We start from the raw sequence: 17,857 nt of genomic DNA, 5'->3' as shown, positions 1-17,857 counted from the left end.
ACACATGGCAGTGGTGGGGGATTTGATTACAGTTATAGAGGGGAGATATGCTGGTCATACCTGTTAGATACATAATCTGGCCACACTTATAGAGGGAGGGGAGATATGAGAGATATGACAGCCACACTTGTTATGAGAGGAAGGGATATTATGATTCTTGTTTGAGTTTGGGGGCCATAGTGGGGGTGGGGAGAGCACCACAATTTTGTTGGGGTTCCCATACATTTTAGTTATTCCCTTGCATATGTCCTCTGGTTTTCAGTGAAATAAGTATATAGCAGCGTAGTTAAGGAGCTATTGGCCACAGTGTGAGTTTTACTTTGGGCCCCTGAAGCACTTATATATAGATTGATTTGGAGTGCCAATACTTAAAGAGACTCCGTAACAAAAATTGCATCCTGTTTTTTATCATCCTACATGTTCCAAAAGCTATTCTAATGTGTTCTGGCTAACTGCAGCACTTTCTACTATGACAGTCTCTGTAATAAATCAATGCATCTTTCCCCTGTCAGACTTGTCGGCCTGTGTCTGGAAGGCTGCCAAGTTCTTCAGTGTTGTGGTTCTGCTATGAACTCACCCTTTCTGGCCCCTCTATGCACACTGCCTGTGTGTTATTTAGATAAGAGAGAAGAGAGAAGCTGCTCTAATCAGCTGGATAAATCCTCCTCTGAGCTGGCTGGGCTTTCACATACTGAGGAATTACAAACAAGGGCAAAGCTGTTTGCAAGAAGAAAAGAGCAGCTTGAAACTTCAGTGCACGGGGGAAAGAAACACACAATTGATCTCTTGAGATTCAAAAGGAATGCTGTATACAGCCTGCTTATGTATGGATGTATTTTCTATTTGTGGACATACAGTACATCAACCTACTTCCTGTTTTGGTGGCCATTTTGTTTGTTTACAAACATACTTTTTAAAACTGTTTTTAACCACTTTTAATGCGGCGAGGAGCGGCGAAATTGTGACAGAGGGTAATAGGAGATGTCCCCTAACGCACTGGTATGTTTACTTTTGAGCGATTTTAACAATACAGATTCTCTTTAAGGGCAACCACTGTGTCATTGGAGCAAAAGTCTGTTAACAATTACCACTATTTAAAGCACATACAGAGATAAACATTAACAGCATAGCACAAATGAAGAGCCGATGCAAGAGGTTTAAGGGAGCACCTCTGGTCCAGGGCCATGGTGGGGTCACAACCTCAGCATACCCCATTACCCTAAAGAATACATAGCCCTTGGACTTCAGAAACAGTGTACATATTGCAGCATGATAAAATAATGAAACTATTGATGCATTACAATTATCCAACACTCCTGTGTGGTACTATATTTTGGCCACTATATTTTCATTAAAAAAAACAAACAAACAAAAAAACACTTTAATAGCAAAATTACCTTTCAGATGCAGAAGTGCTTTCTTGTGGTCTTATATCAGCATCATCTAGTCCAGGGATCTGTTTTAACTTAATAAGAAGGCACACATTACATACATTCAACATGTAGCGATGTGCATTATTTATTTATTTATTTTTTTACAAATAGCGATGTGCATTATTTTAACAATGTTTACATAACACCCATTCCAAACAAATTAATCATATAAAATGTTATACAGTATTACAATGCATGTGAATAGATATAGTACTGTTAAAGAGGTTGCTTTATGCCTAGTTGTAAATCGTAAATTAAGATTAACTATATAGTACAAAAACAGCATTTTCAGTACTTTGTGGCAAAACAAAACAAAAAAAAAAAAGAAAATAGCATTCTCAGAGGAGCCCACAAATTTCCTAAACATACTTTGCATTCAGCATCTTATTTGCTCAGAGAATTCCAGGTTTGCGAAGAACTTACTAGGTTCTGATGAGCATTGTACAGCAAATTAATTTAGATAGGTTGTATCCACCGTCAGTGTACTAGAATCACCATATTTATCTTCAGTTTAAAATAAAGTGGTTGTAGCCTAACTGACAGCCACCCAAATATTATGCCTGTAGGCTAGTGCTCTAACCACAGAATCTCCTGGTGATATTTACCTCAAGACTGTCAGGATGCTCATTCCTCAGGACTTTTAATGCCAAACGTGCAGCACTCTGTTTTGCTTCTTTCTTGTTTTTTCCTTTACCTTCAGGAAACTTTCGCTGGCCAATAACGGCACAGCGGAAAAATCTTTAAAAACAAAAATTTACTTTGTAAACCATGTAGGGGGAACAAAGCTTTACAGATACTTTTAGATGAATAACTACAGCCCAAACAAACATGCATACACACATACCGAAATTAAAATTAATTTTCAGTTGGATCTTAACCACTTCACCACTGAGGGGTTTTACCCCCTGAGCACCAGAGCAATTTTCACCTTTCAGCGCTCCTTCCATTCATTCGTCTATAACTTTATTATTACTTATCGCAATGAAATGAACTATATCTTGTTTTTTTCACCACCAATTAGGCTTTCTTTAGGTGGGACATTATGCCAAGAATTATTTTTTTCTAAATGTGTTTTAATGGGAAAATAGGAAAAATGTGGGGAAAAAAATAATTATTTTTCAGTTTTCGGCCATTATAGTTTTTAAATAATGCATGCTACTGTAATTAAAACCCATGAAACGTATTTGCCCTTTTGTCCCGGTTATAAAACCATTTAAATTATGTCCCTATCACAATGTTTGGCGCCAATATTTTATTTGGAAATAAAGGTGCATTTTTTTCAGTTTTGCGTCCATCCCTAATTACAAGCCCATAGTTTATAAAGTAACAGTGTTATACCCTCTTGACATAAATATTTAAAAAGTTCAGTCCCTAAGGTAACTATTTATGTATTTTTTTTAATTGTAAATTTTTTATTTTTTTTTTAATTACAAAAAAAAAAAAAATGGGGAGTGTGGGAGGTAATGAGTTAATTTTATGTGTAAAAGTCATTTATTTGTATGTGAAAAATGTGTAGGGTGTAGTTTACTATTTGGCCACAAGATGGCCACAGTAACTTTTTGTTTTAATGCGACCTCCAAGCTTCCTTCCGGAAGCTTGGAGGAAGTATAATGAGCATGGACACGTGAGTTTTTTCTCACAATGATCGCGCTGCCCATAGGAGAGCAGCTGATCATTGCGGGGCTTAGATCAACGAACGGGAATGGATTTTCCCGTTCATTGATCTCTGGGCGAGCGGGCGGCGGCGGTTTTACTAGCGGCGGGCGGCGTGTTTACGAGCGGGAGCGCGGGCAGCGTCGGGAACGCGGAAAGTACGTGTTTCTCCGTCCCTGGTTTTTAAAGGATGGAAAAAGGGGCGGAGAAATACGTACACGCGGGGGTAAAGTGGTTAAGCACCTAGTATAGTCCAAATCATTGATGTGGAAGAAAAACAATGCCCTGTATAACTGAAAAATCCGTGCAAAGAGATGGTCAACACAAAGGAAAGAATTCTAAACTGATGCAGGATTATGCAAATTTTGCTTGTGACCTCTAATAATAAATTAGCATGAGTGCTGACTGATGGGGATTCTTATGGGGTCTGTACCTCCCCACACTAGAGTGAGGAGGCGGCCTAGTATCAGCGGGGTGCAGGAATGGTACCAGCTCACACTCTGTACCTCCATGACCACTGCACCTGTGCCAATGTGATTACTTTATCAGGTAGGTATGGTAGTGAAGGGGACCTTTGGACAGAGACTCTGATCTGTTTCTATATTTCTGACAAATTATTGGAGGTATATGGAGGTTGTCCTGTCTTGTGTGTTTTACACCTGTGGAATGGTGGTGGGCTGTGCCTTAATAATTTGAATTGTGCTAGGTGTGTGTTTTCTCTTCTTTGCATATAACGCCTTGGTCAGAGGACGGGGAGGACAAAGACACACGAGAATAGTTTCAGAGGCAAAGAAATATGACTTTTTTTGTCTGATGTGAACCTGATTGATGCTGGAGCTCCTCCGCTCCGGTGTTCAGAATTCTGTTTTTGGTTTAATGCAATTTTGTTTTGGCTAAGATCAGCGCAGGCGTAAGAACTGTGATCCTAAGCGCATGATGGATCATCATAGATGCTATAAATTTCAGTCTGCTTTGCTGAGCTGCACAGCAAAACAAAAGTAATGACCCTTTAATTTCTTGCCGACTATGTCATGCCGATGGGCCGATCGGTGTAAGGTCCTTGGGGTGGGTATTGCAGGAGATCGTGCACGCTGATGCACGTGCATCGCCGTATGAATGACGGAGCTCTGCCTTCAGTCTCCCAGCGGCGATCGCCGCTAGGAGACGCCGTCTAATTACCGTGTACAGCGCTGTGATCTAAGGCACACGGCTGTCCCCTCCACAGGCAGGAAAGTGATCGGTTGTCAGACTGAAGCCTATGACTGGCGATCACGCTGATTGGCTGGCAGGGGGAGGGAGGAGGGGGAATAAAAATAAATAAATAAATATTTGTAGAAAAATAAACAAACATCTGGGGGGGGGGGGGGGGGGGCGATTAGACCCCACCAGCAGAGAGCTGTTGGTGGGGAGAAAGGAAGGGGGGAAATCACTTGTGTGCTGTTGTGTGGCCCTGCAGTGAGCCCTTAAAGCTGCAGTGGCCCAATTTCAGAAAGATGGCCTGGCCTTGGGGGAGGGGGGGGGGCGCTTTAACACTGCGGTCCTCAAGTGGTTAAAAACTGTTCAGCTCTAAAATGTCAGCTGCTTATTCTCTGCCTCCTATTTGCCATTTAGGGCACTGGGCTTCATTTGTCATGCTCCTTTGCATAGATAACTAGTATTTTTGAACTGCTGTACTGGAAAACAGGAAGGGGTTTCAAACAATGCTATATGTACCTTTGTTTATCTCATCATATCACTTCAGGTACGCTTAACCACCTTACGACCGCTTAACGCCGATTGGCGGCCACAAGGTGGCTTCCCCAGGACCACCCAACACCGAAAGGCATCAAGTCCTGGGGGAGGAGATTAGCTGGGATTTTTTTTTACTTGTACAGAGCTATGATTTACTGCAGTGCTGTACTAGGGACAGCCCTGTCAGTTGGCTGTCCCCTGCAGCGGCTCACTAGCGATCCCCTCTCATAGGCTTGTCAAACATTTAACCTTTATTAGGTGATAGGTCCCCTCCCATATGAGGATGACTTCTCCACAGTGGGAGGGACGAGTACTTAAGTTGCATGCAAGCTGTTACAGGAAACCAACATCCTCCAGTGGTAGACAGGTTATGTGTATGCTAGGTGTGTATTTTATCCCACAATTGGGGCTTGCACTCTTGCAGGTAGGCACTTATGCTTTTAAGTAGCGCTGTTCATTTCTGTGCCATGTACTAATTTAACCCTTATTGTCAGCTTGTCATTAGGTAAACTGAAGTAGTGTAAGAACTGTAATTAGAGAAACACACACACACACACACACCCACACACACATTATATATATATATATATATATATATATATATATATATATATATATATATATATATATATTTATTTTATGCATATCTTATATATCCATCTTTCCATAGTTACATTGTATTACACAGGGCGTTTTTTTCTCAAAGTCTGCAGCTCCATTCTGCTGAATGCAGCTGCTGACACTGGGGAAAGTGTCGTTCTGTGTAATACAAGTAACTATAGAAAGAAGGATATCATTTAAAAGCTCTCTTTCTCCTCTTTCTGGTGACACCTAAATCGTTGCCCTACGCCTTTTAGTTTTCTCTATTTTCGCGATTGAAATCGCGGCCGCTGCAATTTCAATAGCGAAAATAGTGAAAACTAAAAGGCGTAGGGTGGCGGTTTATATATCATTGGAAAGAGGATAAAGAGAGCTTTAAAATGATATGCATCTTTCCATAGTTTCTGCACTGCTATGAGTCCCTTTAAGAACCCATCTGACCAATCTGAGAACTAATGCTTCACTGAGTTAATATTCTCCATAGTTGGTTACCTATTTTATATAGGAGCTGGCAATTTTGGCGCCCAACGTGGGGCACCAATATTGCCAGCTCCTATATAAAATAGGTAACCAACTATGGAGAATATTAACTCCGTGAAGCGTTAGTTCTTCTCAGATTGGTATGACTGTGGTTAAGAACCCATCTGACCAATTTGAGGAGAACGAACGCTTCACTGAGTTAATATTCTCCATAGTTGGTTACCCATTTTATATAGGAGCTTGCAGGCTGATGATGCCTATGAGAGAGGATAGCCCTGCTTGGCTCTCGGAGGGGAGGGAGGGAAAAAAAAGTCATATTTAAAATAAAATTTGAAATAAAATTAATAAAAAACAAAACAATGCAGCATTGATCAGAGCCCACCAACAGACAGCTCTGTTGGTGGGCAGAAAAGGGGGGCAGACTTATGTGTGTGCTACATCGTATGGCCCTGCAGTAAGCTGTAAAAGCTGCAGTGGCCTGAATTGTAAAAAATTGCCTAGTCACTAGGGGGGTGTACGCCTGTGGTCCTTAAGTGGTTAAAGTCAAGTTGTTCTATGGCAGCTTATACAGTTCATTTATCAAGGTCTCATTCATTTTTAGTAGTTGTGAAAGGATGGTGGATTTACTCCAATAGTGTATAAAGTTAGCAGATTTCACAAATTATAATAAAGCAGATGATACTTCTTAGAGCTTTTCCACACTAATTTCCTGTATTACTGTAGGTCACACTTTGTGCCTTACAGGACAATGAAGAATAATGCATGGAAAGAGCTACAGTGCTGCCCATAATTATTTATACCCCTGGCAAATTTCGAATGAGTTACTTTTATTCAACCAGCAAGTAATTTTTTTTTTTTTTACCAGAAAAGACATAAGTGTCTCCCAAAAGATAATAAGACAATGTACAAGAGGCATAGAGTGTAAAAAAAAAAAAAAAAAATTCAGCTTTTTTTTTTACATTTGAGCAAAAAGTGTCCAGTCCAAAAATTATTCATACCCTTCTCAATAATCAATATAAAAGCCTTTATTGGCTATTACAACAATCAAACGCTTAACTCCACATATTCTCAATTGGATTCAACTCAGGACTCTGGCTGGGCCACGCCAAATGTTGTCTGCTAACCATTTTTTCACAACTTTTGCTGTGTGTTTAGGGCCATTGTCATGCTGAAATGTCCACTGGTGCCCAAGGCCAAATTTCTCTGCAGACTGCCTGATGTTGTCGTTGAGAAATCTCATGTATTGCTCTTTTTCCATGGTGCTGTTTACTGTGATTAGTTTCCCTGGTACATTGGCTGAAAAACACCCCCAAAGCATTAGGTTCCCACCACGTTTCACAGTGGGGATGGTGTTCTTTGGGTTGAAGGCTTCTCATTTTTTTTACGCCAAAAGGAGGAAACATCATTGCGACCAAACAATGCAATTTTCGTTTCATCTGACCATAACACAGAAGACCGGAAGTCTTCTTCTTTGTCCAGATGAGCATTTGCAAAAGCCAAGCAAGCTTTTGTGTGCCTTTTCTCGAGAAATTGCATCCTCCTTGGTCCACATCCATGGAACCCAGCAGTGTGCAGTGTCCGTTGGATTGTCTGCCTTGAGACATTGCCACCAGCAGAACCCAGATTCTCCAGGATGGCCTTGGTGGTGATCCTTGGATTCTTTTTCACCTCTCTCACTATCCTCCTGGCCAGCACAGGTGTCACTTTTGGCTTCCGACCACATCCTCTAAGATTTTCCACAGTGCGGAACATCTTGTATTTTTTTATACTTTGCACTGTAGCCACTGGAACTTGAAAACATTTAGAAATGGCCTTGTAGCCCTTTCCTGACTTGTGAGCAACCACAATGCGCAGCCGCAGGTCCTTACTGAGCTCCTTTGTCTTAGCCATGACTGTCCTCAAACCAACTGCAGAGAGCTGTTTTTCACCTGTTGAGTTGATTAAAACAGCTGTTCCCAATTAATCAGGGAAAGTAAGATGCTTTAGAACAGTTTGGACTATTTGTAATAGTACAGAACTTTGGATTTTCCCACAGACCGTGAGTTTATGAAGGGTATGAATAATTTTGGACTGGGCACTTTTTGCTCAAATGTAAATAAAAGCTGAGAAATTATTTTTTTTCCACAATAATGCCTCTTGTACATTGTCTTGTCTTTTGGGAGACACCTATGTCATTTCCCATCAAAAAAATGACTTGCTGGTTGAATAAAAGTAACTAAGTCAAAATGTGCCAGGGGTATGAATAATTCTGAGCAGCACTGTATATATACACATACAGTTCAAATTTAATCAAATATTCGTGGGTTTACTTACTCAGGAATATGATCCGGTCCTTGTCGCTGGTCATCAAAATTGTAATTTTTCCAACCTTTCCTCTGGCAGAACTCATTGAATCTTCCTACATAATTGATTCTTCCTACATAATTTGGTTCATACTAATACACAAAAGAAATTGAAGGTATTATACTGCTTCAAGATTTCACACAACAGATGTTTTATGGTTGCTTCAAAGTCTTAATGAAAACTTATACCTACCTGAAGTACATTTGGGACACCATTAGCTTGTGGTGCGCTCTGGGGAGTGCTGTAATGGGGAAAATGACTGCATTTAGGAAAAATAACAATTTAAACACTTTCTGAAAATGAATGACTCAGCTCAAACAATACCCAGCCTAATATTGTCAGAGTGTAAGCATGTTTCTGTACCTGGGATAATACTCAAACTGATTTCTGTGCATCTGGAGAACCTCAAAAAGCCTCAGATCTACCGTATTTTTCGGACTATAAGACGCACTTTTTCTCCCCCAAAAGTAGGGAGAAAAAGTTAGTGCGTCTTATAGTCCGAATGTAGCAGTCATACCTATCCTGGCGCTTGTTTCTTTCCTGCAGTAAATTATGCTAATGAGATGTGCAGTGGGCGACGACAGCAGCAGCAGCAGCAGCAGCAGCGAGATCCACTGTTTCCAAGCGGCATAGGAGCAGCCGCTGTAATGATCCGCAGTGTTGGCCCTTTGATCTTCTTTGATTATTCCGGGCATCAGCACGATCCCCGGCCGGTGGCTCCAAGCGGCAATAGCCGCTGTAATGATCCGCAATGTGGCCCTTTGATCCTCTTTGCTCATGCCCGGTCACCGGCATCAGCCCCGCAGCAGCGCGATCCCCGGCCGGTGGTTCCAAGTGGATTAGGAGCAGCCGATGTAATTATCCTCCCCGCTGGCCCTTTCATCTTCCTCTTTGATCAAGTGAGGCATCAGCGCGGTCCCGACCGAAACCTGCATCTTCAGCCGCTATAGCGGCAGATTCCTCAGGGGCTTCCGTACTGCCTAGTTCACTTTCGTCACCCCATGACCCATGGCGTACGTGTGGCCTCACGCCTGTGAGCTGGTCTTCTGCATCATCAGCACGTCCATCTGGAGAGCGTATAACAGTTTTACGAGATTGCTGGTGGAGGGCTGCCAGGCTTGAACAATCACTGGTTGTTTTGGATGTTGTTTACTAGAGATCAATGCATGGTGAAAACCACTAAATACAAAAACTTCACAAATATGTATGGATTGGGTATACTTGCTGCAAGGGGCCTCTAACAAACAGGTCAACATTCTGCCACACATAGTGTGTGACTAGGTCCATCACATCTATTATAGCAAGCTGAAGCACAAACAGCTCATGCAGTTTTTAACTTGCTTCGAACACTAAGGCAGGGGTCACACTTGCGGGCTTTCGTGCGCGTTTTCTGCACAGAAAAACTGATTTCAACTGAGAACTCATGTTAATCAATGGGCTAGGTCACCCTTGAATGCAGATTTTGCGCGCAGAAAAAAAAAACCCAACATCTTGCACAATTTGTCCGTTTTTTCTATAAATCACGTTAGCTGCTGTAAGGCACACTTGTCTTTCAGTTTTCAGAAAAATGTAGAAAACTGAAAGACAAGTGTGACCCTTACCTAAATCACTGTCTCTGTATATTCCTCACGCAATTATACTAAAGAATGATATCAAAGTCAAGCCGTGAAAAAGATAATCAGCTACTAACTGTAAGAAATGTGCAAAGTACACGCAGGTACATGTGCAAATGTCTTTGTGAGGAGAGCTCACCTATGAGTTATATTTGCAGAAGCGTTCCTGAGTTTATGCAGACTTTAAAGGGACCCTGAGCAGATGGCATGGGTATGCATTTAAGCATACCTTAAAATACATGGTAATACCCCCTCACTTACTGGCCATGATTTAAAGCATTCAGCCCCCCGGTCCGGCCTCTGTAAATGACATTGGGGCCGGTGACTCTCAGCAAAGTCATGCAGTGACCCGGAAAGCGGAAGCCGGGTCATGCGGTCTGTACATGCTCCGGCTTCAATCATCCTCCTCTCAGCCTATCCGCGCACAAGCAGCACGTCATTTTGCTCAGTGCACAGAGGAGCTTCCGGGTCACAGCACGACTTTGCCGAGAGTCGCCGGCCCCAATGTAATTTACGGCGCCTGGATCGGGGGAAGAACACTTTACATCACGGCCAGTAAGTGAGGGGGTATTACCATGTATTTCAGGGTATGATTAAATGCATACCCACATAATCTGCTCAAGTAGTCTGAAACTCTGCATTTCCTTTTTGCTCTTTACAGACTTAAACCTACTACCACAAAATAAAAAAAAATAAAAATAAAAAAAATATGTAGCAGAACAGCATTCAAACAGCTAAACACAGCACTTTGTTTTTTAATGGAAAGCTCCCTGCAGTATGATCTGCATCCAAGAGGTGATAACATCTTTTGTTTACATTCCTCTGTTGCTACATTCCTAGCTATGCTGAAAATAGGCTCTACTTGTAGTATGCACTCCTTAGAGAAATAATTAACCACTTAAGGACCAGGGGATTTTGCTATGATCGGTGCTGTGTGGGCTCTCTAGCCCGCAGCACCGATCAGGATTGAGCCAGGGCGACCAGACTTCCCCCCCCCCCCTTTTTTCCCCACTAGGGGATCGCCGCCGACTATTTCTGCGTAGCGGGGGTGCTCCTCAAAATCAGATGCCGGTGATCCCCGGCCAATCAGAGGATTTCTTCCCCGTGTGTTTACATTTAGCTTGCGAGCCGCGATCGGCGGCTCGCCGGCTGTTCACGGAGACACCCTCCGTGTACTGGCATGGAAAGGTTTCCATGCTAAAACCACTAACGACCCGCCAACTCCTATCGGCGTTAGGCGGTCGTTAAGTGGTTAATAGAAGATTTCAATATATAATTACAGCTTCTATGAATAAAATTGCAATGGCAGTTTTCAGAGCAGACACTACTACTAGGTACTTTGGGAACTTGTATTATTTAAAGACAATATTACTTACTGTATTTTTCGGAATATAAGACGCACTTTTTCTCCCCAAAAAATGGGGAGAAAAAGTTCCTACATCTTATATTCCAAAGGCAGGGAATCCCCGACTTAAAAACGTCCACCAATACGTCTGGGACTCCCTGCCTTGTCCCCTGTGTGGTCTGCCGGCCCCCGCTCCCCCAGTAATAATAAATGCAGAGTGACTCACCTCCCTATGGACTCCAGCGCTGGGTGGTCCTCTCCGCCTCCATCTTGTCAGTGCTACCCCTGTAAAAGAATAGTTAGCGGCAAAGCGGCTCACCTTCCTCCAGCGGCGGCGATTTGCAGTCATCTTGCGTCCCGCCCAGCTTCCCCTGATGATGGCTCATGTTAATGACTCATTGAGTCATGGGGAATGACTCATTAAATCATTAACATGAGCCGTCACTAGGGGAAGCAAGCGCGGTCCGCAAAGATGACTGCAGATCGCCGCTGCTGGAGGAAGGTGAGCCGCTTTGCCGCTAACGATTCTTTTACAGGGGTAGGGCTGACAAGATGGAGGCGGAGAGGACCACCCAGCGCTGGAATCCATAGGGAGGTGAGTCGCTCTGCATTTATTATTACCCGAGGGAGCGGAGACATGTGGGGCAAGGGGGCTGGAGCAGAGACTTGCAGGGAGGGGGCTAGAGCAGAGACATGCAGGGAGGGGGCTAGAGCAGAGACATGCGGGGAGAGGGCTAGAGCAGAGACATGCGGGGAGGGGGCTGGAGCAGAGACATGCAGGGAGGGGGCTGGAGCAGAGACATGCAGGGAGGGGGCTGGAGCAGAGACATGCAGGGAGGGGGCTGGAGCAGAGACATGCAGGGAGGGGGCTGGAGCAGAGACATGCAGGGAGGGGGCTGGAGCAGAGACATGCAGGGAGGGGGCTGGAGCAGAGACATGCAGGGAGGGGGCTGGAGCAGAGACATGCAGGGAGAGGGCTGGAGCAGAGACATGCAGGGAGGGGGCTGGAGCAGAGACATGCAGGGAGGGGGCTGGAGCAGAGACATGCAGGGAGGGGGCTGGAGCAGAGACATGCGGGGAGGGGGCTGGAGCAGAGACATGCAGGGAGGGAGCTGGAGCGGAGATATTGGGGGGGGGGAAGAGGGCTGGAGCAGAGACATGGGGGGGGGCTGAGGGCTAGAGCAGACACAGAGAGGAGGACAACATGGGGGCTAAATGGGGCACGGAAACACTCATAGGGGAGCAGGAGGGGACACAGACACACATAGGAGGGGACACAGACACACATAGGAGGGGACACAGACACACATAGGAGGGGACACAGACACACATAGGAGGGGACACAGACACACATAGGAGGGGACACAGACACACATAGGAGGGGACACAGGCACTGGAGGACCACACAGATAGGCTGAAGGGGACACACAAGCAGGACAGGAGGGGACACATGGGGTCAGGAGGACCACACAGGGGGCCAGAAGGGGACACATTGTGAACATAGGAGGACAATGGGGGAGGACATGTACAAGACGCTACTAGAACATGGACGCACCAGGTTTAGTATTTATTTTTTTCCCTGATTTTTGCCTTCTAAATCTAGGTGCGTCTTATATTCCGGAGTGTCTTATATTCCGAAAAATGCGGTATGCACAATAGCAAATATGATAGCTGTAAGGGTAATAAAAAGCATGAAAACACTTTTTTATTGAATGTTATGTCAGAGTTTTATCCCACTTTAAGGTGACTGTTCAATCACACCATGTGCACTACCCTACTAACCAGCATGTAAGTTTTCAGAATGCAGTTTCCATCAGATATTATATTACATACCTTGCACTTGTAGATGGAATGGCAGATGGAGTGGCCGGAGGAGTAGGGGGCAGAACATATGGCTGAGTCTGGAATAACCAAAGGCGACAACAATTACCATATTCTTAACCTGCCCAAACACCTTACTTCCAGGCCTGTAATGCCTGGTACACACCATGAACTTTCCCAGTCTGTTACAGGTCGAATTGTTTATTTCCAACAGGTTCGATCTGATTTCCCATAGATTTTTGTAACATTTTTCAGATCACTTCTATACAAAACCGATAGAAAAACATTAGGAAATCAGATCAGACCTGTCAGAAATAATGGATTCAACCTGTCTGCTGGGAAATAGCATGGTGTGTACCAGGCATAAGGCTGAACATAATGTAAAAGTGGTGCAGAAAGAAAGAAAGGAAAAAATACCCTTGCCTTGTGAAAGGCAAAAATGCATGTTTCAAGTTCTGGAAAAATTCTAATAAAGCCCTACTGCAGCATCTACAGAGAGTTCCCATATACAGACAAAATAATGACCTGCAGCAAAAAACAAACACTATATTTTCCCAGGAAGGCCTCCACTTCTCTCCAGTCCCTCTTTGTTTGCAGGGCTTCTCTGTTACCCGCACCAGAGGATCAGCAGGACAGCCAGGCAAGGGGATCAGCAGGACAGATGCTGCATCAGCAGGACAAATGCAGATGCCCACAGCATGGAAGACTTTAAGCCCAATCTACATGATACGATTCTTTGTGCAATTCGATTACGATTCTATTTACGATCCGATTAAATCAGACATGTCCGATCGGGATTCAATTTGATTTGCCATTGCTAAACAATGGCAAATCGAATTGAATCAAATCACGATCGGACACGTCGGATTTAATCGGATCGCACAAAGAATCGTATCGTGTAGATGGGGCTTAAAGGACTTACGAGGCCAAATATCGAAATTTTGGTCATTACCTGTTTGATATTAGAATCCATAGGTGATTTCCTCTGCTCCCTCTGTCCCATTCCGCCTCCAATGCATTTTTTACATAGCCCCCAGGCTGCGACCCGACCCCACAGCACGGGTCGTCTCGTATGCCACAATCAAGATGGCCGCCGCCAAGATCCGCGCCTGCGCAGTACGCATGGCGGAGAGTGTGGCTGCGCAGCTCTCCGCCCTCGCCCAGCCGCGTACTCGATGTCAGCATCCTCCTAGCGTGGCAGCGGGCGCGCTCATGCAGGTAATGACCAAATTTTCGATATTTGGCCTCGTAAGTCCTTTAAGAGTCACCATGTTAAGGGAGGATTCAAGTCAGGCAATGAAAGAAAAACATGTGAATATGAATTTATGAAACTGTTCGGGGCTTTGAAACATGGACTAAATATCAAACCAGGGTTCATGGTGAATTATGAACATTAGGGCTGGTTCAGACGGACGCTTGTGGAGCGTTTACCACCAGCGTTCGGGGCTTAGCGTTAAAAGCTCCCATTCAAGTGAATGGGAGCATTTGTACCAAGCTTTCATGTGCGTTTATGTACATGTAGCTTCCAGGGGCAGTTAACCGTGACGGGTAATGTCCCCCTAGGGGAAGAAAACCGCCGATCGCATCCGAACGCAACACAAACACTGCTGAAAGTCCGAGCGCATCGCCAACGAACGCGACGCTTCCGAACGTCCGTCTGAACCAGCCCTTAGAAAGGCTTATCCTGCCTGATAGGAAAAGGCATTCAAACTTTTACAAATACCTATCTCCTGCAGCCCTCCGACATACCAATACATTTGGTCATATTAGGTTTTTCATTGTTTGCTGCTGCCACTGGAAACAGGCACCCAATCTTTACATCATGGTGTCCTGCTGGCAGACATCCCAACCTTTTATTCCCTGTTGTATGGACTGTTATCCCCTGTTGTTCTCTGACAGCTAATTTAATTAGAGTTTGTGTATACCTGTGGTTTGGTGCTGACAATTGGCTAATTTGTGATGTCTCTACCCATTGTATAGAGCCTTGAGAGCTAATAGATCTAAGCTCTGATAACATCATTTACATAAAAAAAAAAAAAAAAAAAAAGAGAAAGACCCATACACCTAACGATTTTACCGCTGATATATAGCAGATTCGATTACTGTGATCGAATCTGCTGTGAAATCGTTGCGCAAACGCTGACAGAATGATCGATTTCCGTTCAAAATCAATCATTCCCGTCGAGCCGTCCGTGTGGAACATTTTGCTCGATCGCCGGCAGGTCAGGAGTGCATCGAAAGTGGCGTTCGAATGCCCAATGACCGACGCTAGCGGCAACACATTACCTGCTCCGCCAGCGCGAGTCCCCTGGTCTCCGGGTTTCGGCTGGCTTCACTTCCTGTCCTGGCAGGAAGTTTAAACAGTAGATCGCCCTCTACTGTTTAAGCTTCCCCGGCAAGAAGTTCAGTGAAGCTGGAGCTGAGCGCGGAGACCAGGGGACTCGCGCCGGCCGGATCAGGTAATGTATGCGGGGGGGGGGGCGGGGGGGGGGGGGGGTTGCGGCAGCTTCACAGATGGTGATCGGTTTCATGCTGAAATCTATTCACAATCTGTTTGCAGTAAAGGCAGCCATACGATCCCTCTTTGATCAGAATCGATCAGATAGGGATCTATCTGTTGGTCGATCTGATGGCTAATCGACCAGTGTATGGCCACCTTAACATGAGGTCAGATTGCAGTATACTCTACAAAATCATATATGAAGCAATAAAGCAGTGTATGTGACAGTTCTTTGTACGGTTCTGATCCAGTTCTGAAACCTGCCTGAAGAAGAAACATAGTTTTGAAAGCTTGTAAAGAAATCTTGTACAGTTAGTCACTAAGGGTATCACCTAAACAACTTTTGTTGTTAGGTCTTCGGATTCTCTCCATGACTAATACCGGACCACACGCAACTTTCTATAGTGTGGTGCCCAAAACTGTATTCCATACTTCACATGTGGCCTCACAAGTGATTTATACAGAGGGAGTAGTATACTGGCATCTCGAGACATTATTTCCCTTTTTATGCATCCCAGAATTTTATTTGCTTTAGCTACCGCTGCTTGGCATTGTATACGATTACAGTACCTAACTTCGTTATCGACCAGTATTCCTAAGCTCTTCTCCAAGTCAGATGTTCCCAGCTGTATGCCATTTGATATGATGATCTACCAAGGTGCATGACTTTACATTTATCAACATTAAAATTTCATCTGCCACGTGCCTGCCCATATAGACATGGCCATGTCGTCAAGGTCCTGTTGTAATATGTCACTATCAGTTTTAGTGTTGATAATTTGGCATAATCTTGTATCAACAACAAATATGGCTACATTACTCTGTATTCCGTCTACTAGATCAGGGGTCCCCAACCACTGGGCCGAGGTCCCACTGCCGGTCCGTGTGCAGTTTTCAGCCGGGCCACAGCGGGTGTGGCCTCTCGCCCCACTACCCCCGCGGCTGCCGCTCCTGTTACCTTATGAGCTGGCGGCCGCTTCCTCTCCCGTTGCCCCTCTCCTCTTTGCAACATCTTCTATAACTGCAGCGCGCCCCGCGGCTGCTGTAAGGAGAGAAGTAGGGCAGAGGTTCCCATGGTAACGGCAATGCATATCACGGCTACAGGAAGCCGCTCGCCTGCTTCCTTCGCTCCTTACAGCAGCCGCGGGGCGCGCTGCAGTTATAGAAGATGCTGCAAAGAGGAGAGGGGCTACGGGAGAGCAAGCAGCCGCCAACTCATAAGGTAACAGGAGCGGCGGCCGTGGGGGGAGTGGGCTATACAGGGGCAACTACACTAGCTGTGCAGGGGCAACTACACTAGCTGTGCAGGGGCAACTACACTAGCTGTGCAGGGGCAACTACACTAGCTGTGCAGGGGCAACTATATTAGCTGTGCAGGGGCAACTATATTCCCTATTCTGGGATACTGGGGGCAACTATACTAGCCATGCAGGGGCAACTATACTAGCCGTGCAGGGGCAACTATTCTAGCTGTGCAGGGGCAACTATGCTCCCTATACTGGCAACTATACTAGCTATGCAGGGGCAACTATACTCCCTATACTGGTATACTGGGGGTAACGATACCTAGATACCCTATACAGGGGCTACCTACCTATCCATACACTCCAAATGGGGGGCTCTGGCTGCTAAACCCACCCCCCCCCCCCCGCTATCCCCAACTTCACCGACCCTAACTCCCCCAAGGGCCCCAGAGGCAAGTTTGGTCCGGATAGCGGTCCTCGGGCTGAAAAAGGTTAATAAATAAATTGAAAAGAATAGGACCAAGTACTGACCCCTGTGGTACCCACTGCTAACAGTTTACCATTTTGAGTATGCTCCGTTTACTACCACTCTTTGCCTTCTGTCCCTTAACCAGTTCTCTATCCACATACACACATTTTCTCCTAGTCCCTGTATCCTCAGCATTTGTAACAGGCTATTGTGGGGAACATTGTCAAAAGCCTTTGCAAAGTCCAAGTACACTACATCTATAGCTTTCCCAAGATCTAAATTTCCATTCACCACTTCATTAAAGCTGAGCATGTTGGTGAGACAGGACCTGTCTTTAGTAAAACCATGCTGTTGAACTGAAATAATATTATTCTGTGCTACATAATTTTGTACAACATCCGGGAGGATACCTTCAGTTTACACTCAACTGATGTTAAGCTTACTGGTCTAGTTTCCTGGCTCTGATTTTTTTTTTGCTTTCTTGAATAAAGGGGGAAAAAAAATCAGCTGTACGCCATTCATAAGGAACTGATCCACTTGAAAGAGAATCACAGAAACAAAGATAAAGTGGCTTATCGATAACTGAACTCAATTCTACCCGGGGGTGGATGCCATCTAGGCCAGA

General features: G+C 44.7%; 1 protein-coding gene across 5 annotated transcripts in view; it reads right to left on the bottom strand.

Moving 5' to 3' along the window:
* LOC137504126 (interferon-induced, double-stranded RNA-activated protein kinase-like) overlaps positions 1-17,857 on the bottom strand; it is a 192,171-nt gene that overhangs the window by 89,132 nt on the left and 85,182 nt on the right. For 4 of the 5 annotated variants that reach the window (XR_011019430.1, XM_068232136.1, XM_068232138.1 and 1 more), the window contains exons 4-8: positions 13,032-13,099; positions 8,433-8,481; positions 8,211-8,332; positions 2,039-2,171; positions 1,398-1,465 (exon numbers count right to left, since the gene is read on the bottom strand). Coding sequence is in view for 4 of the 5 variants with exons in the window: in XM_068232136.1 (XP_068088237.1) it covers positions 1,398-1,465; positions 2,039-2,171; positions 8,211-8,332; positions 8,433-8,481; positions 13,032-13,099 (440 nt within the window). In the remaining variant the exon portion in view is untranslated. The remainder of the gene's footprint in view (positions 1-1,397; positions 1,466-2,038; positions 2,172-8,210; positions 8,333-8,432; positions 8,482-13,031; positions 13,100-17,857) is intronic. The other variant, XM_068232139.1, reaches the window with a different exon arrangement.

The sequence above is a fragment of the Hyperolius riggenbachi genome, chromosome 4 (genome assembly GCF_040937935.1).
Source record: "Hyperolius riggenbachi isolate aHypRig1 chromosome 4, aHypRig1.pri, whole genome shotgun sequence".
NCBI classification, from domain to species: domain Eukaryota; kingdom Metazoa; phylum Chordata; class Amphibia; order Anura; family Hyperoliidae; genus Hyperolius; species Hyperolius riggenbachi.
The sequence above is the reverse complement of the archived record's forward strand: the minus strand, read 5'-3'. Positions and strand labels throughout refer to the sequence as shown.